Source organism: Hyperolius riggenbachi, chromosome 3, assembly GCF_040937935.1.
Source record: "Hyperolius riggenbachi isolate aHypRig1 chromosome 3, aHypRig1.pri, whole genome shotgun sequence".
Lineage (NCBI taxonomy): Eukaryota > Metazoa > Chordata > Amphibia > Anura > Hyperoliidae > Hyperolius > Hyperolius riggenbachi.
In genome coordinates this window covers 217,203,648-217,228,901 of record NC_090648.1, presented here as the reverse complement: position 1 = coordinate 217,228,901, position 25,254 = coordinate 217,203,648, and the positions used below count along the sequence as shown (strand labels likewise).

The following is a 25,254-nucleotide window of genomic DNA, read 5'->3' as shown; positions in this document are numbered from 1 at the left end:
ATGCAATCTGGCTTCATTCAATTCATCTTGCACTGCACAAGCAATTACTCCACTTCTCTCTGGAGTGACAGCTGCCCAGTCTTGTGGTGAACAAAATCAAGGCATCTCCCTTACCTTTAAAATTAAGTCAAGATGGGCAAGTCCCTCTTCCCTGCTGTTTCTTGTCACTGATATATGTGCACCACAGCAACTATATATTTTTGCTATTTATTCATGTATGTATATCTACCATGTATGCACTCTGTTGGGCTGATTTACCAGGCAGTTTGCAATCCTCAGCTTGTTTGTGCCATCATCTTCAAACAGGAGTCATGCCCATCTCTATCAGAAGCCACACATACCTCCAATGACATGAACAGAAAAACAATGGTACTGAATGAATGACTGGCATGGGCAGTCACTGTCACATAGCTATATGAATTTCCCCACTGCTGCCATGGCTGTAGCTTGTCACACCACTTATTGGATGTGTGCAGCAGGGACCACCCGTCCTGTGTGATACTCTGTCAGTCATTAGTAGAAGTGTGCACTAACGCTAAGTGGAGAACTGTGGTGGCATCAGTTAGACATATTAAGTAATAGGTTCAAGGTCACTTTAAGGCTAAGTTCACACTATGGGCATTGCATTAGGGTAACGCTACAATGAGTGCATAACGCAATGCACACTATGTATTACTACAAGTGCACTGATTACTTCTGTTTTTTTGTGACATTCACATCGGCACGCTCGTGCTGTGCATCAGAATCCATTGGGACTTGAGGCAAGGTGGTCCTGACAACGTGGGCATTTACAGATTCAGCAAAGCACACTTTTCATGTACTGTACACTACACTGTATGTATTGCATTGCACATATAATGCACAATGCAGTATTTGTCTTCCATTATGTTGCAATCCTATTTTTCATGATGTGCAAGGTAACGCCCCAGATTTAAACCAAATTTAACCATGGCAGTGCCTGTGTGCTTTTCAATTGATTCCCTGCAAATTTGCATGAAAATTCGCATACAACCGCATAGCGGTATGCGGTATTGGAATTCTGATGGCTCTGCCATGCGAATTTTTCACGCGGATGAAAACGCTCAGAACTCCTGACAAGTGGAAACAGTCCCATCCACTTGTATTGGCTATGCGAATTCGCATGCGGCAAACGCATGTGAATTCGTAATAGTGGAAACGGGCCCTTACACACACAATATAGAACTAAAATAAAGTACATTTTCTGAATTTGCACATTAAACGAAACTTTTTATTTTTTTGATCATATAAACAAAAACAGGTTAAAAGCGCTGCATACAAAAATACAAATCTGCATAAAATTGCACTACTCAGTACATAAGTCCACCACTTATGTGGCCACACTTAGAGTTCCTCAGAAGCTGGAATTGCTAGCCAATTGTGTAGCCACACATAAAGTTCATCTGAAGCTGTAATTGCTAGGGTTCACTCCCTTCTTCAGGTCCCCACTCACCGGATGTAGCGGCCTATGTGGGCCCGTCACAGCATCTGAGGTATTGGCCACCTCACAGCCTCTCGATCCAATATCCGTCTTTAGTGTATGGGCTAGATGTCATCAGCTCCAGTGCAGCCCGATAACGGTTTTAGCACCAAAAAGGAAGCAAAAACGCTAACATAGCGTAAAAATATCCTCTGTTTATTGGTAAAATGTCATATATGACAATAAAATATGTGCATCTAGCACAAAGTTACAAATGTATACAATAAAACCAACGGTAAGCTTGGTAAGCCTTAGGCTGGGTCTGACAAAAAACTTGCGCTGATAAACTCGCACAAAAAGTCTATTATCTAGGTCCCCAGTAATATGCTTGGTAGGCCTTAGGGTCTAGCAGGATTTGCGCAGTTAGACTTGCGTCGCAAAATGTACCTGTACCCCCAAGAAGTATAGTAGCCTCACCGCTAGCAAGCTCCGCCGAAATCACTCAAGAGAACAGCGTGTACCGACGTTCCGCGTCCGGTGACGTCACACGCTCAGCACGTCGCTCCGTAGCTCCGCCCAACGCGTTTCGTTGCTAGGCAACTCATCAGGGGCTACGGAGCTAACAGCACGACGTTACTTATAGCTGCCAGTCAGTCCCAGCTGCCAGCCGATCACAATACTGTAACTCATAATGCATCATAACCCACCCCATGTGCATAATCTACATACATGTATTAACCATACACATTTACTTCGGGGGAGAGGCGGAGATACGCGTCTGACAGACGCGCGTGGGGCAGGGCTGCGGCGGTTAGCCCTGCCCCAACCAGGAAGCGCTCACCCGCTGCACCGAGGGGATTTGGGGGATCAGGGACCCCCGTTAAGCCGCGGGATAGCGGCGGTTTAGCAAGGGCACACATGCCCCTGCTATTTATGAAGTCTGAAGCGAGATTTATTCTCGCTTCAGACTCTCTTTGAAGTGGGTACAAGTCCACAATTGGTCACCAGTTTTGTGGATCTCTAGATCCAGGAAAACCACACTTTCCTTACTACTAGTGGCTGTCAGTTCTATATTGAGATTATGTTTATCCAGGAAGGATATGTACTTATTAAAGTCATCTTGTGACCCTTCCCAAATTTTTTGTATTTTTTTGCACTGTAGTATTCATAATTCCTATGCGTATTCATAACATAAAAGAGTTGAAAGGTTGTTTGCAAGAAATATGCTGTTATCTTTTTCTTTCACTTACCTGATTGCCACATTCACAAACTTGACCAGCTGAAATGATTAGATCTTTTGGTACTTTTCCGTTAGCTGGGCCCATCCACTAGGCGGCGATAAAACTCCACCAGAATTACATCTTTCCCTACTATCCATGGTGGCCTGGAGGGGGAATAGTAATTAACGCCACCTAGTGGATGAGCCCGGCTAACGGAAAAGTACCGATCTTTTCAACATGACTGTTACTTATCAAAGTCCCATTTTTTATTGGCACTACTTTGCAAATAGTCATCTCTATAAAGTGGTTATCAGATACATATAGGTTATGCTATCAGATACGTTACAAACAGCACTTTTGCCATTATTAGCACTATTGCTGCGTAATATGTCCATTGCTGCGTAATATGTTGGCGCTTTATAAATACAATAAATACATAAATCATACCTCCCAACTTTTTGCGATTAGCAAGAGGGTCACTTCAGTCATACCCCTGCCACATCCCTAACCACGCCCCCAATACAAACCTAGTCACGCATAATATAATGATTTCATAAGAAAAATACATTGTTCTAAAATACAAACCACACTGGTCCTTTCTATACTGATTCATTTACTTCATATTAACACTTGAAAATAAGAAATGTATTAGTTTAAAGGATGGGAATAAAGTCAAACACATTTTTCAGTAGAGAAATACATATATCTACACAGATCTGTACATCAGTCCTGAAAGAGGGACAAATGAGGGAGAAAGAGGGACAGAGCGATTTGGTTCCCAAAGAGGGACTGTCATTCCAAAAGAGCTACGAGATAATGGAACATGGGAAGAACTAGTGGAAAGCATGTGGGAAGTAATAAAACACAACTTTGCTATCTCCACCTGGATGTTCAGTAGATTCCTGAAGCTTAAAGGACAACTGTAAGGAGAGTGATATGGAGGCTCCCATATTTATTTCTTTTTAAACAATACCAGTTTCCTGGCAGCTCTGCTGGTCTATTTGGCTACAGTAGTGTCTGAATCATACCAAAAACAAGCATGCAGCTAATCTTGTCAGATCTGCGCAGAGCACTCCCCGCCACGGATGCACAATCGTCCTTGCTTGTTTATGGTGTGATTCAGACAATACTGTAGCCAAATAGACCAGTAGAACTGCCAGGAAACTGGTATTGTGCGACACTGGCCAGCGCCTGCATATTACTTAAAGACCTCACCGACCCAGAAGTAGCCACAGGTACTGTTCATTGGCGAACAGTTCGCCACAGGGCCAGGCAGGGGCGTAACAATAGACCCTGCAAGGGATGCAGCCACAAGGGGGCCCCATGGGGGGAGGTTTCTTTTCCCTGTTCTGAGTGATTTACAACTAAGGGCACAGACAGAAAAAAACGTTCTGCTCTCTGCACAGTTGTTCTAATGACTGCATCTGCTCAGCCACTGATAAGGAATCACACAAAGATTTGTAGACAGTTCCTGGTCAGTGTACAGCAGGTTTATGTGTACAGTTCCCAGCCCCAACCTCTCTACCCCTCCCCAAGTGCTCTGTACTGTAGAGATGCTAGAAAAGTCTGCAGAGCCAGTTCTATTCCATCAGAGATGGACAGAGTGAGTGTAAGAAGCTGAGGCTGGGAGCATACTTGTCTGTTGTTTTTTTGTATGCGTTTTCTGCACACCATGTGTGTCTGTATGTGTGAAAACATGCACATTTTATCACAGGAGCTAATGTAATAGATAGATAAAATGTGGGCAGTCAGTGCTTCACTACTGTCTGTTTTTATCTGCATGGGGAAAACACATTCAAGTGTTCACTAGCCAATTGAATAACATTGGTTCTCAGTTTACCTGTGCAGAAAGAGGGGGAAGGGGGGGCATCCAAAGTTTTCCAGGGGGGCCCAGTGATTTCTAGTTACGCTCCTGGGGCCAGGCAAACTGTTAATTTCATCTCTTCTTGTAATATGTGACCCGCTTCTGTGACCTGTACCTATGTATAACATTGTGTTTCCCCTATTTATTGCACAGCTCTGTGTAATATGTTAGCGCTTCATAAATCTAATAATAATAATAATATGGAAGTAAAGGAAGCTTTTCATCCCCAATTAAGGGGATTTGCAATAAAGCAAGCCTCCAGTTTTCAATGTCAGATCACCAGTGGGAACTAAGCCTGTTGGGCCTCTTTCACACGAGGCTGATCTGAGCAGTTGTCGGGCAATTCGGCAGCATTTGTGACCCCACATGTGTCAGTGCTTAGGAAGCAATGTGGGTTACCTGGCAGCAAAAAAGTGCAGCTGCACTCAGATGTTACTCATTACGGTGGCCACCTTTCCACTGCCCATACAGTGTACTGGCAAGCACACGGGCACAGGAGAAGCTCACAGCCGATGAATCCACCACTGTCAGTCTCCCATGTGACAGGTAGGATCAGGAATTGAAAAGATAGGATCAGGAATTGAAAAGTGGAGAATTTTTTTTCTTTTTTTAGCCACTGTCGTATACTTAGGCCCATTGGCCTCAATTCTGGTAGGGTTATCAAACAAATTACCTCATGAGGTAATGACATTTAGCAATTCTGTTAGGTTTTAGTCATGTTTTACCTCATGAGGTAAATTATGAGGTAATTCATGAGGTAATTTACCAAAAATAGCTATTCTCATGGAAATTAGGGGGCATGTTAGCACAAAATTTACCGATCAGTTTAAGACCTGCCGGTACCTGGAGGTAAAGTCAATTTGTATGCATTTTGCAGTTTTTAGTGGAGTTCATATTGCTGTTGTGGTGTCGTTCCTATTCAGGCTGTGTAATAGTAAAAAGTAGTAGAAATAAAACTCCAAATATTTTCTGGATTTTTTTTTTTATAAGGGATGCCTATAAATATACTTTTCATAGGTTGCTACATCATCAATAACACCTTCCCCCCTCAAAAAAAAAACACATCTTCCAAAGACTATTCTAACTTATGGAAGACAATTAAAGACTACTATTACTTATTTACTGCATGCTTACCGCTGAAATATCTCATGTTTTATCTCACTGTATGCATTTACCTCATGTTCGGAAATGGAGAAAAATCTTTCAGAATTGCTAGAAGAAGAGGAAAATAGCTCATGAGGTATTTTACCTACAAAAAAATATTTACCTCACATACCAGAATTGAGGCCAATTTTCTCCACGTTTCATAAATTATTTTCCCAGCATTAAATATTTCCTAAATGTGTCTTTTTGGCATCTGAATTTACTACAAATAGCAGATCAGTCTCGGGATTTATTTTTTGCCATTATTGCCGAGTGACGCACCTTTGGGAGTCAGTTAAGAGATGGACATGATAAATCCATAATAACTCTAGCTTTTGCCATATGTATATGAGCTGGGTACTGGCATACTGCCATGCATATATTACTAATTGTGCTTGTAGTGCAGACTTTCAGCTGTAGCCTCCAAGAGATGCCCCTGAAATGTAACAGTAAATAAATGCTGATTTTTATTTTTTCCTTTTCCTATATCTTCCGCTGAAGCTATTTTTCCCATTGCACATATCTAATTTAATCCAGTTCCCTTTGCCATAATCTAATAGTGTCTCTCCTTTCCCTGTCCCCATCCTGCCTGCTCTCCAGACCCTCTCCTGTGGGACGCTGAGCTCAGGGTGAAAAGTGTTAATTGGAATATATGTAGGAATAATGCAGACTGCTGTCTTCCAGGCTTGTGTTCAGCTGAGGCACACTGCTGCATATCATCAGCCATCACAGTATCCCTGAACAGGGTTGATATACAGGGAAAAACGCCCAAGCAACATATTAGGACTAGCAAGAGGCAATGTTAACCATAAAAAAGCAAGAGGCAACCATAAATACCCAGTAGCTAGCGCCGACATTTCATTCCTGGCTGATTTGTGCTGATTAAATGCGTCTGATTGGTTACTGCTCTTTGAACGTTACACTTTTCAAGCTGCCCTATTAAATAAGCAAAGCATTTTACTAGAAATCTATGTAATAGCATTTCATTCTAAGATCCATAATGCAAATGCCAGTGATGATTACACCGGGCTGTAAGAGCCTGCAGATGATTGCTTTTCCCTTGTACAGGATATACTGCATAGGGGAATTTCTCCAGAGATACACTGACACAACATAAAAGATCAGCAGGTGGCTGAGACCACAATTAGGAATGGTTGATTGTTAACCTTTTTCTGTATAAGGCAGAGAGAAGAGCAAACATTAGGGGTTAGAGGACCATGTCTCAGACTGTGGCTTCATAGGATCTCCAGTGGGGATAACGTAGGTTTGGTAAACCTTAACCAGATTTAAAAAAAAAATCACCTGCAAGATAGTTATTAGTGATGGTTAATGAGAAGCAAATAATTCAGAGTTCATCCAAGATTATGTACATTCTGTATGCAAATGTATGTAGCTTGAAAATGGACCGATAAAATTTCATCCTTGGCCAGATTCGATTAGCCCATCTTCAAGCTGAATATATCTGCATACAAAAGTTGATCAGTCCTGTATTAACCCAGAATGATTTGCATCTCACTGATCTCCCTCTGGATTTTCTTGTTCTTGCTGTGGATGGTGCAAGCATCCTGCAAAGACATTGGTATGAATCCACATCCTTCTCCCACCCAGACTATGGTAAATAACAGCCAGCCAATGGCATGTTAATAATAATAAAAGGGAGCTGATGAGCATAGAATCTCCAAAAACCTGAGTCCAATACTCCTGTCATTACTCTGAAAGGACAATTGCATTACATTTAAAATTGCATATGACTTATAATTTGACTATGACTGGCATTACAGAATGACCACCTAATGCTTTTCTTTTCCACAGAAAAAGATCAAACGTGGAAAAAAATACAGCATGAAACTTACATAAAAGGTAAGTAACGATCTCACCGTTTTTACAATGCAAACGTAGTTCTGCCACCCAGTGATTATTTGTATAACTGCATTCGGTTTTGAAGTGAGTATATAAGTTGGACATTTTTAAAGATGCTTAGTTTGTCTTTGCTGCTACCTAGTGGTGATAGTTCAGTATTATTTTAACAAGCTGAATTGTATGTGACAAATTGAAGGCTTTACAAGAAAACCACTATGATTTGCCAATTCTGAGAAACATTATAGTTTTTTGTGTGTCTGGTTTCAGGGTGGCCACTTTGTACAGCCATACTCAAACTTTCCCATTTACTTAATTGGGTTGAATCCTAGTTCCTACTCCCGGCATTAATATACAATTCTGTATGTATTTAATATTTGACAATAGAAATGAATGGAAATTACTTAAAATACACCTTAACTGAGAGCGATATGGAGGCTGCCATATTTATTTTCTTTTAAACAATACCAGTTGCCTGGCAGTCCTGCTGATCTCTTTGGTTGCAGTAGTATCTGGATCACATAACTGAAACAAGCATGTGGCTAATCCAGCCAGAAACACCAGATCTGCATGTTTGTTCAGGGTCTATGGCTAAGAGTATTGGAGACAGAGGATCGACAGCCAGGCAATCTGTATTGTTTAAATAATAAATATGTCAGCCTCCATATCCCTCTCAGTTCAAGTGTGTTTTAAAATGGGCATGAGTGAGAACTATCTAGCACAAAAGCAAGATTGTCCCAGAGTGTGCGGGGGACGTAAACATATTTGTTTTTCACGATGTCTTCCCATGCCAACAAAATCAGTTTTCTGGACTTGACATCAGGGATGCTCAGATACCTCTTTTTGAAAGCCGAATTGATTCGGATTCGGATAGCTAGATATCCGGATCTGATCGGATATCTGAATTCGAACCGTTGCGGTGTCCGAATAGATCCGAATATCTGAACCCATTATCGGGTAAATCCGAAGTAATTTGGATATCCAGATTAAACAACGGAAGAGGCCTTTAAATTGCTTCCAAAACGTCTTTTATAGTAAATGATGTATGAAGCATTGTGGGGTTTTTTTTTTAAAGAAAAACAGTAATTGTTTGGTGGGGAGTTATAACACAACAACAACAAAAAAGGCTGTAAATTAACATCAGGACTAGGTTCCAGACAGCGGTCGTGCAGCCCACATTGTTTCCAAAGTCCAACGCACAACTAGTATATCACAGTTTTCAGCCTAGACACCTCAAAAAAATTACACAGCAATTGTGTTTTGGGTTAAATATAGGTGGTATCAGCAGCAGTGGCCTGTGGCACCCTGCCGGTGGGCGCAGCACAGGCAGCAGCAGAAGGGCAATGCAGCAGCAGCAGGTGTAACGTGTGCCAGGAGCATGCCGGAGATTGTACCATGGCACCACGGCTGTAAAAAAAAAATTGTGAACCAGGCTTAGTTAGTAATAGTTAACAATCAGGAGGAGCCAAGAGGTTGTGGTGGTGGTAAAGCAGGCGATTCCCAGCCACTTCATGTCCAACTCTTGCCAACAACAGCGAAAGACTCGCCCAACAGGGTCTGGCTGAGTTTTTTCCTTGCATGGGAAGCGGTGGAGGGAGCAGAGGAGGCCACTGAGGACTGGCTGCCTGAACAGGCCTCAGTGTTGGCAGGCGTGGCAGAGGGGGTTCTGGTGCTCTGAGTCTGACCACTGCCAGCGCGCTTCTGCCCCTTGAACTCCTCATGCTCAACAAAATGTTTTTTGGACAGATGGGTGATGAAGCTGGAGGTGCCATAATTAGAGGGGTCACAACCTCTGCTCAGCTTTAGTTTGCACACATTGCATATGGAAAACGTTCTTTCCAATGACAGTGTGGCAGAGTGAAAAACCACCAGATTGGAAACGTGAAGATTCCCCTGCGGCCTGAATTGGATGCTTCTCCCTGTGGTGGTTGGGGGATGAGAGGTGTGGCTGGTGGTAGTGGCAGAAGATGCAGCAGGCTGTGGGTCCCGCATTCCACGCCCACTGCTGCTCCTGCCACTGTCTGCAATGCTGATCCTCCATGCCAAACCCACCAACGCATCCTCTTCCTCAGAGTCAGAGCTGACATCCCTATCCTGTGGATGGTAGTCATGGTCCTTCATCTCATCATCAACATCATACCCCCCCCCCCCCCAACAACCACCGTCTGCATCTGCGACTCCTCCACATAGCCCAATGCGCCCAGAATATCGTCAAACTCGCTGCGGGTAACAGCCCTGATTTCGATGGCGGTGCCTGGAGTGAAAAGCTCGCTCACTGAAGGTAGGCTGCCCGCTGGGGTCGACGTGATGACCGAGTCCCCAGGAACTGCTGGGCGGCTGCTGCTGCTGCTCCTGCGAACAGGAGTGCTGGAGGGGGTGGAGGTCTCTGTTGTAGAGCTGGTGGTGGCCTGCTCATCCACCATCAGCTGGAAAATAGCCGCTACACGCTGCTGCGCCTCTGCAGCTTCACTACCCCTAACAGCTGGACGGCCAGTGGCTAGCGGCAGAATGGACACTGACTTGGCAGAACTGCTGACGGTGGCAGCAATGTTGCTCCCTCTCCTCTTGGCCTTGCTGCCCCTCCCCCGGCTGCCAATGCCAGCCGACATAGTACAACTTATATGTGATAATGTCACCAGATGATGTGGGGTACTTGTACTTTATTAAAATTGGAGTTGGACTTTAAAGAAAATCAGCACGGAGTGACAGACAGCAGAGTAGAAGACTGCACACTAACTGTCTATCTGTCACACTGATACTGCTCAACACAGCAGCACTGCAGTAATCTGTAGTAAGCCAACACAGTACTACTCTAACAACTAACTACTAGCACTGCAGTACTAACTACACAATAACACAGTAATCCTATTCCCTAACCTATACTGTAGCTAAGGCTAAGGCTAATAGCAGGCCAGCAGCACACACAGGACCTAACTAGCAGCTGCTGCAGCACAGAGTCTGACTGTCACTGAAGGAAATCAAACAATTACACTAGCTAGCTAACTAAAAAACAATAGAACAATAGTGTAGTGAAGTTGTTTAGCACTCAAAACGTTAGGTTTATCACTGTATACAGCACTTGCTTAGCCAACACCACTGGAGAATGTCTCTCAGTGAGAAGTCACAAGCAAGGACGAGATTTCTCATCATGGCACCCCTCCTTATATACAGGAGGGGCTAGCCAGGGTTCCCTTCTGTGATTGGTTGCTAGGGCTTAGGCTGGGAGCCCTCTGATTGGCTCAATGATGTCATGGATGTCATCTCCATGGTTACACTATCTGGATTCGGATATCCGAACTAAATATCAGATCGGTTTCCGGATTTCAAATAGGTATCCGAGTAAGCTCGGATAGTGCATTTCGGATTTACACAGCTATCCGGAATCCGGATGCGAGGTCGGATAGTGGAAAAAGTTCGGATTATCTGGGTAGTTCAGATACTCGGAATCTGGATGAGCATCCCTGCTTGACATTGCTTGGATGTGTAGAGACTGGCACTGTGTATTTTCAGACCTACAGAAAACCTTGTGCAGGTAATGCCATATTGGCAGCGAACAGCTGTCATCTGTAATACACCATCAAAGCTGTGCCTGTAGGGGAATATATACTTGCACTCTGCAATTGCTCCACAGAGGAATCACAACAGTGTGAATTTACGATTTTAGTCCAGAGGTTATCAGAGAGGGGATATCCCAAGTGGATGTAAGTTAGGGCAAGACGTATTGCCCTTTCCAGATAGAGCTAGCATGTGACAGCACCAGGCGCATCTGTCAGATGCTACAATATTTGTAACAAATTACAGTAGGGAATACAAAGATATCATAAATATTGTTAAGAATGTGCTTCCTGTACGGTGTTCTAATGACAAATTGCAACAAGTTTTGAAGAGTGGCTGCAGATTTGCCTCAATACAGGGGCCTTCCCTTGGTTCCATGCTGTCACCTAGCCTCTTTTACTCCTTGTGACAACGACGCCCATCCTGGCTCACCACTGTTGGATCCTATAGGTATGGGGCCTCGACATGCCGCTATTGTGCTCTACATGCCACGGGTAGAACAATATTTTCTTATAGCTTCAATAAAAGTCTTCCTATCAACCATATGTAAATTGCAACTCACAATACGTTGTGTATGTAGTTTCCTGCTTGTCATGTGCAGTTTGTTGGCTGCACGACTAGGCCCATGAGGGCCAGAATCTCCTAGCACTACAGGAAATTGCTCAAAGTTAACGACAATATGTTGAATGTCTCCAAACACTTATTCCACACATGGGGGAGACGTGGTCTTTCTCATTTAAAGGTGTAGAAAGAATTGGATGTACAATTTGTGGGGGTGATATTTACCACAAATTGCTTGTCTGTGAAGCGGCATGGTTTTTCCTCTTGGGCCCTAGCATGCCCAATGGTCTAAATGCGTGCTGGGATTTAAACCTGGTATATTGATTTTTATGTATATGTTTCTTCCTCCCTCCGAGGTGATTTTGTCTGGAATGTTTAAATCTACTGTCTCCCTTATTTTGGGATGGGCTTATTTCCTGTGGGTGGGGTGTTAAATATGTAAGGACACATTGCTGTCCGAAACGCATCAGTCATTTTGTCTGTCCTGTTTTGATGAACAATAAAAGTTGAAGTTTCATTGGAGCCATTAGAGAGTTGCGGATTTGTTTTTACCCAGATATCCAAACCGTATATACTGCACCAGCAGCAGACTTTTTTTTGTTTAAATTACAGATTATGGTTGAAATATGAGAAGTGGTGCACAGTCCTTGGAAAAATCACCAGCTCAGTTACATTTTTTATTACATTTCCTGTCCATGTGTTGGCATGGGTCATCTCCCAGCTGTGGTGTGCTGGACATGATCCAAGGAATTGTATTATAGCCTATGTCTATTGACCTATTAGGGGTATGCACAGGGTTTTTGGATTAGGCTTTGTAAAATATGTGAACTGCTGGATACACACTCAGCTGTTTCAGTGGACAAGCTTTAGGCAACTTTACCAAGTGTGTAGTATACCAGTCAAGCATACTAAATATGTGACTGGATTTTTTACGAAGACCCTTGAAAGACACATATATTCAAAGGAATATAGTAGCTGCCACCTTAACTCATATTAAACAGATACGTGAAGCAAGAGTTATATGGAGGCTGCCATATCTATTCTCTTTTTAACAATACCAGTTGCCTGCGGCATCCAGGTGATCTTTCATGCATCAGTAGTGTCTGAATCACCCACCTGGAACAAGCATGCAGCAAATCCAGTCAGAGAACCTGATCTGCATGCTTGTTCAGGATCTATGGCTATTAGAGGCAGATGATCAGTAGGACAGCCAGGCAATGTGCATTGTTTAAAAGGAATAAATATGGCAACCTTCCATACACTTCTCACTTCAGGTGCCTTTTAAACAAGCTAGTTACCAGGATGTCATGCTGATATTTTGGCTTTGGTAGGCTGGATCACATGCCTGGAGCAAGTACAGAGCCAGACTTGTGTTAGTATACGTGATATACATACATATTCTGAGTTTGTGGCACAAAGGGAATCAGTGGCAATTGGAATCACCACAATTAAACAAGCAGCAATTATTAATGTGAATAAGATGTCACCCTACATATCCCTCTAAGGACAAGTTATCTGTAGACATGATACATTTGCTGGCTGACCACTTGCATTGTGAACAGCTGTCACTGCACCCAACAACAGGCTGTCTGAATCACCACTGCTCCTCATCTGAACTTGAAACCATGACACTAGGCACTGTTTAAGGCTCCCTGCACATTGCAAATCTGATTTGCGATTTTCAAAATCTGATTCCGATTTTCCCTGAATGCTATCAACAGAAAAACGCAGAAAAAAACGCAGCATGCTGTAACGATTAAAAATAAAAAATCGGAATAGCATGTAAAAACCGTGTCTATAGTAAAGTACACTTTAGAATGTCCATGGCCACAGCCGGTGACACCCGGTGTCGCTGGCCTCCCCATTCAAGGCGGATCTCTGCTGCTGAACTCCTATGGTATCAACATAACTTTTTGTGCAGTTCCCAGAGCCTGGTGCACCTCTGTCTAGTCCCTCCATAGAGCAGTACATGTTGCATGCCTGGGAAACGGGTAGCATGTCTGTACAACAATCCTGAAAGAGTACTTTTTTTGGCAGTATAAAGGCATTAGTGCACATATCACCTTAATGCATATCTATGTCCTACCTAAAAATATAGCTATAAAAGGCACTGGAATGTGTTGCTAGAAAGCACAGCTGACTGCAACCCAAAGATACCAAATATGAGAAACCATTCTCCTGAATGAATGAATAAACCTGAGTACACTCTGATTCTATCTACATGTTTGTATAAACCTTTATTATTCTACTGTACGGGCATTGTAGAATGATCATTTATGAATACTACTGCTGGTCATTTATAATGTACAGTCGGTAATGGAATGTGAATCAGTGACCACATGATGTACTATGCCTACCCTGCCTTATCCTTCATCAATATAACCATAGGAGTGAGCAAAGAATATCAACCTCCATGCCTAGAAGCTATAAATATAACAAGAGTACAGAATTATACTGTACTAGTAGACCCAAGCCCGTTTAAAAACGGGCTCTAGGTCATTTTTCTACCGCCACCGCCAGTGCGCATGCGCGCGGACGCACCCGTGCGCCAGCACCGGCCACGCACGCGCCCACCTCGCACGCCCGCCCACCTTGCTCCCTGGTCCCGTCCAGCTGTCCGTACTGTGCACATGCGCAGTAGCAAATAACAGGGACACAGGGACAGCTGGACGCAGCGACACAGGGAGATTATTATAGAGGATGCCAACAGAAATTACTCAAACACAGCCCCCTTCAATTTCCATAGGTATCATTTAATTTCTGGGTTTTGGATGAATGTGCACAATGTTGTCAATCTAAAAACGCATTTTTCTTTTCCATTATCAGTCAACATCCCAATTTAATGATTTCTGCACCACAATTAGATTTATAAAGTCAGAAAGACTGAAGGTAAAGAGTATATTTTTCTACATGTATTCAAGCATTAAGGTAGAAAAATACAACACAGCAAAAAACAACTGTTCTGTCAAGCCTGCCCAAACTTTATTTATCAGCTGTACAACAAATCATTCATTATTTACAATTTCTTACATGTGTAAAAAACAAAGTCTAATAAAATAAAAAACATGATCAAAATGTAGAATATATATTATATTCTCAACTCTTAGGGCAATTTCACACCAACTGCGCACCGATCCGATCACAAGGGCACCATGAGTAACATAGTAATCACGGTGCACTTTTCACACTGCTGCATTTTGCTTTTAACCCAAATGCAAAGTAGGGCATGCAGTATTTTTCCGCCTTTAATCAATGGGAGTAGAAGGAAATCACATAGCAAAATGTGGTGCTATTGGAGCTCCCATTTAAACATACTTCCTGCTTTTTTCGTAGGAAATTGCAATTGCAACACAATTATAGTTAAACCTAACTTGATTGCATTACACAATATCTGATGCTGTCTCCATTTGCAACTTATTTTGCTGCTCTTTTTTTAACAATAGTACAATTCAATACTCAGTACAGGTGCCACTCAAATTTATATGTAATAGCAATAAAGTCCCACAAATTCCTCAACATGAAGTCCTTTTTTTTCCCCTGCAAGTGTTTCGAGGTCCCTCTTCTTAAATATCACAGTAAACCTCCATCACGCCCAATCAGAAACCACTCACCAGATACAATGACCATCAGGGTTTAGTAGTGAGTTGGAGATATTCCCTGGTCACCCCCAATTTCCATGATCCGATACAATCCACTACCTATTCCACTTTCAAAGTCCTATTCGTGGCCAATGTGATAACCTCAAATAAAAATCCCATGGCATAATACTGTAAAACTATTTAATACAAAAGGGTGTTTCACTCACACAAAATGACGTGTAAAACAGCGCAGGGTTTGACGTACGGGCTCTCCCCCGTTCAGGTGGCCTTGGCTGGCTCCTCCCGATGTGCTGTCATCGCAGAGTATGGTTGGCTGCCGTGTGCACAGCCTCCATCTTCCCGCCTTCCAACACCGCTTAGCTCATTAGTACTTATGCATGGCCACATCCTCAGCGCGCTACTACACCCTGGTGGTCATCGCATCTGGTGAGTCGCTTCTGACTGGGAGGGGTGGAGGTATACTTTGATATGCAAGTAGAGGAGCCTTGAAGCTTTGCAGAGGAGGAAAAGGACTTTATGTTATGGAATTTGTGGCACTTTATTGCTATTACACATTAATTTGAGTGGCGCCTGCACCGAGTATTGAACCGAACTTGATTTCATGTTAATCACTGTGCAACACAAACTGTGTTAATAGAGAAAATCCTGATAGGATCACAGCACATTTGCAATGCTGATCATGCTTTTTGGTGTGAAAGGGGACTTAAAGTATAAAGTTTTTGTTTAAATATATTAAGCTTTTCACATTTATTCCTAAAAGTACCTGACAATTGCATATATGCCTCGCTCCCTGGCAGAACTACACAGGAGGCAAAGATCTATATACATATAATAAATCTGGGAGCACAAGACATGGGAATACACAGCTACAGTCATTCCTGATCTTATTTTTTTATGTTTTTTTGTACAAAAAAAACACAACTGTCTGAAACATTGCAGCTTTCAAGACATTTAAATATATATAAAATGATACATTGCTTCCATTTATAAATTCTAATAAAACATCAATGTATAAAGAACTGCTGGCCTTTAAAATGTTTCTGTATTAAGCTGCAGAGATAAATACATACAAACTGATACTTACAAGATCCATTTTTTGGTTTGTTTCAAGTTTACAAAAGAGCTAGAGACTATCTACAGAAACATGCCAGAATGTTACTTTTTTGAGAACGGTCTTGCAAGATTATTGTTAGGAAATAGAAGATTGTCTGAAATGCATTTACTACTCTAACCAGAGGAAAACCAGTATTGGGTTCAACTAGAACAGAAAATGGGACAGAAGATCAAACTATACCATTGCACAGGGGGACAAGTTCATTACAGTGTCCAGCCATCATAATCAGACTCCTTACCATGCTCTTAGCTTATAGAAGAACTGAGCAGCACAGTAAGTAATTGTGTTATCTTCTGCGGTTGCCAAGAGGTTCAGGCAGGGTTAACCTGCAGAATTTCTTTCTAGAACCCACCCCTGAAACCTGCCTCACCAAACTACACAAATACAGGGACAAAAGCACACAGGGACTGGGCAGAGGAAGAATGTAAGCCAGTTCTATGGACAGATGAGGTAAAATTAAAAGTTCAAGAAGAAATTGGACAGTGGAGTTCAAACATTTTACTGGAGCTCTACCTCTGTTTCTAGCACATCCCATAGATTCATTTGGACAGAGATCTGGGATGCCGAAGAAAATAGGATTTATTTCACCAGGCAACGTACTTCCATCGTTTCATGGTCCAATTCTGATGTGCATAAGCCCACTGCATGCACTTTCTGTGGTCGACAGCAGTTAACCTACAATCTTTAACTGGTCTACAGTTATGTAATGCCATATGCAGAAAACTGCAATGCATTGATGGTTTCGACATTGTTTTTTTCATGGCCAGCATTACATTTTTCAGCACTAGTTGTAGGATAGAACCAGGTGGGCTAGCCTTTGTTCTCTGTGTGAATTGAAGAGTTTTGGGTGCCAATGACACTGTTACTTGTTCACCTGTTAATGGTCCTTTTTTGCACCCTGTCTGGTAGGTACTAACAACTACAAATGGGGAGCACTACACAGTCACAATTTCGACAATATGCTGTCCCTAATATCAGTGCATGGATGCATGGTAGCACAAATAAACTCGCCCCATGGAAAGTCCTATCAAGCATCATAGTCTCCAAACTGGAGGACCATATAGGCTAATACATGAGCACACCTCAGAAGAGCATTGGGAACAACACCAGAGGCTCAAAACACCAGTTTCACATTGACAGAGAAGTCACTCAAGACCCAACTTCTAGGGAGGCTAATCAGAGCACAGCCTGAAAGGACTACAGGAAAGCCTAAGACAGGTGGATCTATACATTCTTGGCACTATACAATCTTAAAACAACACCAAGAACTTTCTTCAAAGACTCAATTGGAAGGTGGAGGACAAAACTGGAAGCCTACTAAAGATGGCTAGCACAAAAGCTAATCGAGCGTGGCAAGTGATGCACTTACCCCACTATATTTCTGGATAGACTTGAAATCTTTCTGGCAAATAATCAGGATTGGATATTGCTACAAGCTCAAAAGTAGAAGTACCATCAGCTACCTCCTCTAGAAGGATGATATCAAGCTGCACGATAAGACTGGACACGACACTGATTTACAGACACAAATTTACAATGAGGACACTGGGATATAATTTGGACTGCATACATGTGTCAAGATGGTAGTAACAAGAGATCAATTAGAAAAGACAGATGGGGTGAAAATTACATTGGGGCACATAGCACACATACAGACCTGCAACAAGTACTTTAATATTCCAAATTAGCAAACACAAAGCCATAGGCCCTACCCATTGCAGGAAGACCAAGTAGAAGACGTGCCATAACAATACATGGGATGTATTTCAACAGACAGTTAAGGTGACTGACACTGACATACGATCAGTTGCCAGAAAGGGCTGGTCTCAAAGACAGTCGCTAGTCTCACTAGTCTGAACAGCACAACACCATGCACTAAGCACAGATCCATAGAAGCAGGGATCTACTGCACTAGATACAGACTGTGCAAACAGGCCTCAGAAACCGTGCAATAGATAGTGACAAGGTCTTAAGACACAGGCAAGAACAGCATATGAAGTACAACCAAGTTTCTGGTATCGTGTGGAGGGTATGGGCTAAAACCCTTCCGAGTTTAGATGGGAGAATGTCATGGAGAATTATGGCTACAATTCAGTGGGGCAGGAGAGACTGGCAAGCCAACCAAATGAAGATAATTGTAGTAGACATAAACTAGCAAACAGCAGCAGTGACAGATAGTTGCGCCAAGTAATAGCAACAGCAAGAAGGCATATGAGAAGCTAAAGCACCAGTGTCAAAGAGGAACTGGGGAGGATGTGGAAAGGGAAAGCCAATGTGGTCCTAGTTATGGTGGGAGCACTAAGGGCCATGACACCTAACCTTAGTAAGTTGCTTCAAGAAACTACAGGGACATCAGAGCCATCTTTCTAGAAAAGTACAGTGCACAGAACAGATATCGTGTTGAGCCCTAAAGCTCACTGTATAGGCACACAACTGAATCCAATTTTACTAGCTAGAATATTCTAAACCTTTTTACCCATCAAATAATTTTTGAATCTCAAGGAAACCCTGCATTAGCGGGGAAAGTGGGGATTTATTTTGCAGGATACATGGTGTTTAAAAGTGGGTATGGTTATTTATTGTAACAGCCTTGTTGTTTCGCCCCCAATCAATGTTTCTTCCTTACAGTGTTTCCTATTACAGTAGTGCATGTTCGTGTTTCTTGCTGTAGACCCCACAACTATAGTGCTAACCTATAACAGCACTCTTTATTTCATTACCCCTTATTATGGTGCCCCTTGCTATAATATTTTCTTTTTTTTTATTAATGTGCTCATTATTCTGATATCAAATTTAGTGTTTCTTTATACAGTACCCCCTATTCTAGTGTGCTCTATTATACTCCACCTCCCCACATTCAGGCCGAGCATACAATGACTGCAGATGACACAGAAAAAGCCTTCCTTTTGATACTTTTACAACTGCCACGTAAGAGGAAAATGCCAGGGAATCCCTGCAAAGGCTTCAAGGAATCCAGGGAACCCTGGTTGAGAATGCCAAAACGAGATACTCCAGCGAAAATGAATAGTAAAGCTATACATTCGTTAAGTCTCTGCAATTGTTCGTAAAACCTTTTCCAGCTGTAGAGCAGTCCTCAAATCTCCTACCACATGAAGGCGACCAGTTGTATATGCATTCAGAGGATTCAAATCTCCTTTTGCAAGAGACAATAGATCGGCTTCTGTCAGCTCCAGAGTAACATCAGGAGTTCCAGGAAGGACTCCCCAGCCACAGCTACCAGAACCTGTCGGCAGAAACCCAAATGAGAAAACAAATATATCACTACATACAAGAAAGAACTTATAAGGTCATTGAGTCCCAAACATGAATCCTCGTGGGCCCAGCCACATACTCGTTTCCTATATATCTCAAGGACGTAAACAGCGAAAAAAAGAGCTTATAAGGTCATTCAATAAACAGGAATACTGGTGGGCCCAGCCACATATTCATTTCCTATATATCTCAAGGACTCAGACAGTGAAAAACATCTGCCATAGTTCTCATGCAACCCCAGAGATTCAGTACTCAGTTTAGAAACAGGATATTGACAAGAGGTTTTTTGTTTAACTTTTGAAAAGCACACAAAAACCTCAACTGGGATAGATAAACAGACATGGAGATGTGAGAACATAAGCACAGAAATCTTCCAACATGAGTTCTTGAGAGTTATTGGGGATTTTTTTTTAAATATTAACACATACCTAAATTGAATTTAAAAAAAAGTTAGATGCCTACTTCAGTAGAAAGAAGCCTTTGGATAGACCGATTGCTTCCCTGATCTTCTTAGGCCCCTCCAATCCTGCAGAGGAACCCTCTGACAATATTTTACATTAATGTCCAATATTGCTCCCAGCCACATTCACCTCCGTGTATAAGCTTAGAACACTGCAAAGACTCAAAATACAGCCCACACCTGCGCTATTGCAGGGAGCCTTTCATGCATGGCTTTCTCCTCTGTGCAAAAGCAGTTTTGTGCTACTGCACAGACTTACTGCTAAAAAGCTTGCACAGTAAAGCTGAACTCATACATGGAGGGGTGCCTGGCCGTGAAGAAGAGGATCCCGGTGGGCAGCAGTGAGGTCAATCACAGTCGTAGCTTTTTTTTTTCAGTTCAGAATTGCTTTAAATCACAAATGAGCACATGAACATATTTAAAGAGACTCTGAAGCAAGAATAAATCTCGCTTCAGAGCTCATAGTTAGCAGGGGCATGTGTGCCCCTGCTAAAACGCCGCTATCGCGCGGCTAAACGGGGGTCCCTTACCCCCAGAAATCCCCTCCGTGCAGCCGGGGATCTCTTCCGGATTGAGGCAGGGCTAACCGCCGCAACCCTGCCCCACGCGCGTCTGTCAGCGCGTATCTCCGCCTCTCCCCCGCCCCTCTCAGTCTTCCTTCGGCGAGAGGGGCGGGGGAGAGTCGGCGATGCGTCGTTGATTTTGCGGGGGGGGGGGGGGGGGGTGAAGGGACCCCCGTTTAGCCGTGGGATAGCGTGCCCCTGCTAACTATGAGCTCTGAAGCGAGAGATATTCTCGCTTCAGTGTCTCTTTAAAACTGGAACGAAGAAATAAGTGGTTTACTCTGTGTTCCAAAGCCAGTCGAAATAATACCTTGTTTCTCAAATTGCTCTGGGAGAAGAATTCTGCATAGATAAACAGCCTAGGCTGTGGCATCACTGGGATGGAAAGGCTACATAACAAAATGCAGTAATATATAGATACAGGAAGAGTGTTTTTGGATGCTGAAATCAGGATATTTAATGTAAATGTGGGCATGCTGAATAATTTACTACATTCTACTATATATGTCACTATGACGATTCTTTAATGGTAGCGTTAAAGGGATGGGGTCGGGGGAAAATGAGTTGAACTTATCCGGGGCTTCTAATGGTACCCCGCAGACTGTGCCTGTGCCCGCGCAGCCACTCACCGATGCTCCGGCCCCGCCTCTGGTTCACTTCTGGAATTTCAGACTTTAAAGTCTGAAAACCACTGCGCCTGCGTTGCATGAGTCCTCGATCCCGCTTATGTCACCAGGAGCGTACTGCACAGGCCCAGTATGGTCTGTGTCTGCGCAGTACACTCCTGGTGACATCAGCGGGAGCGAGGACATGCCAACGCAGGCGCAGTGATTTTCAGACTTTAAAGTCTGAAATTCCAGAAATGAACCGGAGGCGGGGCTGGAGCATCGGTGAGTGGCTGCGCGGGCACAGGATGTCTGTGGGGGACCATTAGAAGCCCCGGGTAAGTTCATCTCATTTTCCCCCGACCCCCTTACAGTATCCCTTTAAGCTGATACATTATTGCTTAACCTAAGCCCTGAGTACAGAGCAGAATCACAAGTGACTTACAGTCTTTAGGATGTGTGCACAGTTAGCCATCCCCCAATTTTTTGCTGGAATGGAATCATGCGATTATCATACCGTGCGCTTTTTTTTTACACTAGTCATTGCTTTACTTTCCTGTCTCTACAAGCATGTTTCAACAGGACAATTTAGCATTGTGTTTTAGCACATACTATAAAATTAGTTGGTTAGGGCAATGCACCATAAAAGTGATCAAACACAACAGAATAACACAATCAAATGCGCACTTGGCCGAGATTAAGTGGAACTGTCTTACAGATAAGAGACAGTGGGTCACAATCCCCGCCAGCTGAGGATGTGAACTTCATCCTATCTTCTCACTTCTCCTCTTCTTAGACCTCACACATGGGCAAATATGAGATAATCATAAGGGAGAGAGAACACAAAAGTGTAACTTCGTAATAAACAGGTGACCTTCACCTCTCCCTGTGATACACCAACACCACAAATGTAATCAGCCTCAGTGCAAGTGCCTGGACACTCTCTTCCAAAATGTCTGCACTCACTGCAGGTGTCGTCCTAAATATCTGGAGGTGAGAATGACGGCTCAGGGGGAAGGACTCAGTAGCTTCAAGCTCCCGTTTTGGCCAATCACAAATACACTAGAACGAAAATGGATCTCACAACGTAAAACCGCATTTTTATTAAGAGGTTAAAAAAACAAGAATTGCACTCACAAAGGGCTGTCAGGATACAAGCGTATAGCAAAGTGTTGTAACCAAGGTCCCCACGGCCGCTCGTACACTCATATAAGCGGCCAGTCTGACGGGATTGGCCGATAGTCTGGTGTATGCAGGAAGCGTGGATTCAAAGCTGCAGGTGTGTGAACGGTCACCTGGGGACTTTGGCTACAACACTTTACTATACGCTTGTATCCTGACAGCCCTTGTGAGAGCACAAGCAGGGTGGCAAGGGCCCACAACAGGCATCTTTTCCTATTTATCTATGATACCAAAGACACTCTTGAGTGTCTCCTGCTGCTAAAGCCCATCCTTTGCAAAGTCCATCTTTTTGTGTGTTCGGATAGGCTTTGTGATGTACCTGCATTGAATTCAGCTGTAATTTGTTGTGTTGTTGCCCTTCTATTGCTGCGGACTATACAGGCTACTCGCCTTTACCTCTCGTTCACCAGTCTTCTTTGACTGGAATAGTCCTTATCGCTTGATGTTTTTTTTTTTCTCAACTGCCACTCTCTAAACATCCGAGATACTATTGGCCGAGGAAATCCTAAAAAATATGTTGTTTCAGAGATGCTAGCACCTGCTCTTCTCGCACAGACTATCACCCCCCGTTCAAAGGCACTTAAATCTTGCCTTACCCATTTTGACATTAACTACATTGTCCGAAGTAGAGCATTCCTTATATAAGCAATTTGCATTGTTGCGTCACTCTACGTCACTGTTGGACTGGTGTACTTTCAAATAAGGGGTGACTCTAATTTTTTGGCCACGAAGTGTATATGCTATACATACTTTATGCAAGGAGCAGGAAAGCTAGAGTGGAAGCACTTTGGGAATCTGCTATGTACACAGTCTAATGTATAGTAGCTAAATATATAGATGTATATTACCTGATGTTAAATCAAGGAAATAAGCAGCTCGTTCCCCATTATGTAGAGTGACATACAGCTGATATGAGGATCCCACTTCAGAGACTAGCGATTCAGACATGACTCCTTCTAGCTGTGAGGTCATCTGCTGTAATGACAGACCAGCCACTGAAACACATAGAAGAACACCAATAAGTATCATATCATTAGTATTATATCACTGACCTGATTCATGCAGAGAACATTCTGTTATACATCTGTAGATAGGAAAACACATAGCTCAGAAAAGTTAACAAAACAAAATGAAATGTCAATGTAAATTGGTTCAACCCTTTTGCTGCCAAAGCTTTCACTCCCAAATTGCACCTCTGGTGGCCAAGCCAGTATTCACAATTTTGGCAAGCATCTTGGAAACACAAATTGCAGACTGAACATTCATGCCAAGTTGACAATGTAGACATCACAGCGGATCCAATGTACAATCCACTGTGTTTGCTACTAAAATCTCAGTGTAGACTTTGGGTTCTGGTTACCAGATATCACTGTGGGTTCCTTCCTAGAGCTATACTGGTGAAAGCCCTAGTCCTGGCATGGAGGAGCCCAGACAATGGCGACTCCCTGCACCAATGACTGTCTGTATTATAGACTGCACTCTTTTCAGACAAATTCAGACTGCGCTGGCTGTCTTACAATCTGAACAGGAGAGGTGATGAAATCCAGATACTAGAAATGGCCACAACCACAGAGCCTGTTAGTGACTCAATCCATTCTGTTTCTTTTGCTCACAAGATCAAAAAGTCAGGTTTTTCAGCTGCAGAAGATAATTTCACACAAAAAAGGTAGCATTTACGCATTATGGGGTTGATTCACTAAAGGAAATAGCGTGAGTAATCTCCTATTACTCATGCTATATCCACAGCGTGCTTTAAATGTAATACGCTACGTGTGCTATTCGCCTCGTAGCACGCGCATACACATGAGTGCACGCTATGCTGCGTGTAGTGCAGCATAGCGAATGCTGTTACTTTAAGCCTCCTTTCTGCTAATAGGGAGCGCTCCTCTCCTCCTGCCCTGAGCCCCTTCGCATGTGCTCATGTGTATGCGTGGGCTACACAGCTAATAGCACGCGTAGCGTGCAGCGCATTACATTTAAAGCACACTTTGGAAATCACGCGAGTAACAGGATATTACTCACGCCATTTCCTTTAGTGAATCAACCCCTATGATTACTAAGCAATTTGATGGTGATCTGTGCCCTGAGGTGGATTTTAAACAGAATGAATTCATCCATGAAACACAAATCAGCAAAGCAATGGACAAGTAGTGGTTAAATCGCCATATCATGTTTTTCCATACACAATCAGTCTGGTTATTTATTATAAGGGAGTAATCAGGGACAGTGAAGGTCCTTCATAAATCAGCAGCTATAAGGAAATGTTTTTTGACGCCAGCTGAGAGAGATAACACGGGTCTATTCAATGTCATGGCGAGCAGGATGAACACTTATAATTGATGCTTCGACCTTGACTAGATTTGCCTGGAAAATGTGTTTATTCATGAAGATACGGGTGTAACACTTCACTGTACTCCCTTCCATAAAACCATTTCATTTTCATATCATAAACACGCAGCTTTCACTGTAAGCATCACAAATCTAACAGATGTCAGCTAAATAAAACAACCAGGATGCTGTCCTTAGAAAAAGGTAAGGGAATCCTGTCTAAAAACACAGTACATTAAAAGAGTAGCACACTGGCAAGAAACTAAACATTTCATGAAGCATATTTCCAGACACAAATTTATATATACAGCTAGTCCCCGGTTAACAAACGAGATAGGGACTGTAGGTTCGTTCTTAACCTGAATCTGTTCTTAAGTTGGAACAATGTGCTATCTCTGTCCACTATACCTCCTCTGTGCCCCCCTGTGCCTCCAGTGTCCTCTCTGTGTCACCTCTGCCCTCTGTGCCGGCTTATACAAGTTTAAAAGCCAT

The 25,254-nt window shown here is 42.9% G+C and overlaps 1 protein-coding gene and 1 long non-coding RNA gene across 3 annotated transcripts in view; one reads left to right on the top strand and one right to left on the bottom strand.

Moving 5' to 3' along the window:
* LOC137563367 (uncharacterized) overlaps nt 1–25,254 on the top strand; it is a 173,756-nt gene that overhangs the window by 25,465 nt on the left and 123,037 nt on the right. For both annotated transcript variants that reach the window (XR_011030333.1, XR_011030334.1), the window contains exon 2: nt 7,478–7,525. This is a non-coding gene — a long non-coding RNA (uncharacterized lncRNA). The remainder of the gene's footprint in view (nt 1–7,477; nt 7,526–25,254) is intronic.
* The window catches only part of STOML1 (stomatin like 1), a 36,131-nt gene continuing 26,669 nt past the window's right edge, over nt 15,793–25,254 (bottom strand). The window contains exons 6-7 of the mRNA XM_068275735.1: nt 23,283–23,429; nt 15,793–19,595 (exon numbers count right to left, since the gene is read on the bottom strand). Of these exons, the coding sequence (XP_068131836.1) occupies nt 19,396–19,595; nt 23,283–23,429 (347 nt within the window). The 3' untranslated portion in view covers nt 15,793–19,395. The remainder of the gene's footprint in view (nt 19,596–23,282; nt 23,430–25,254) is intronic.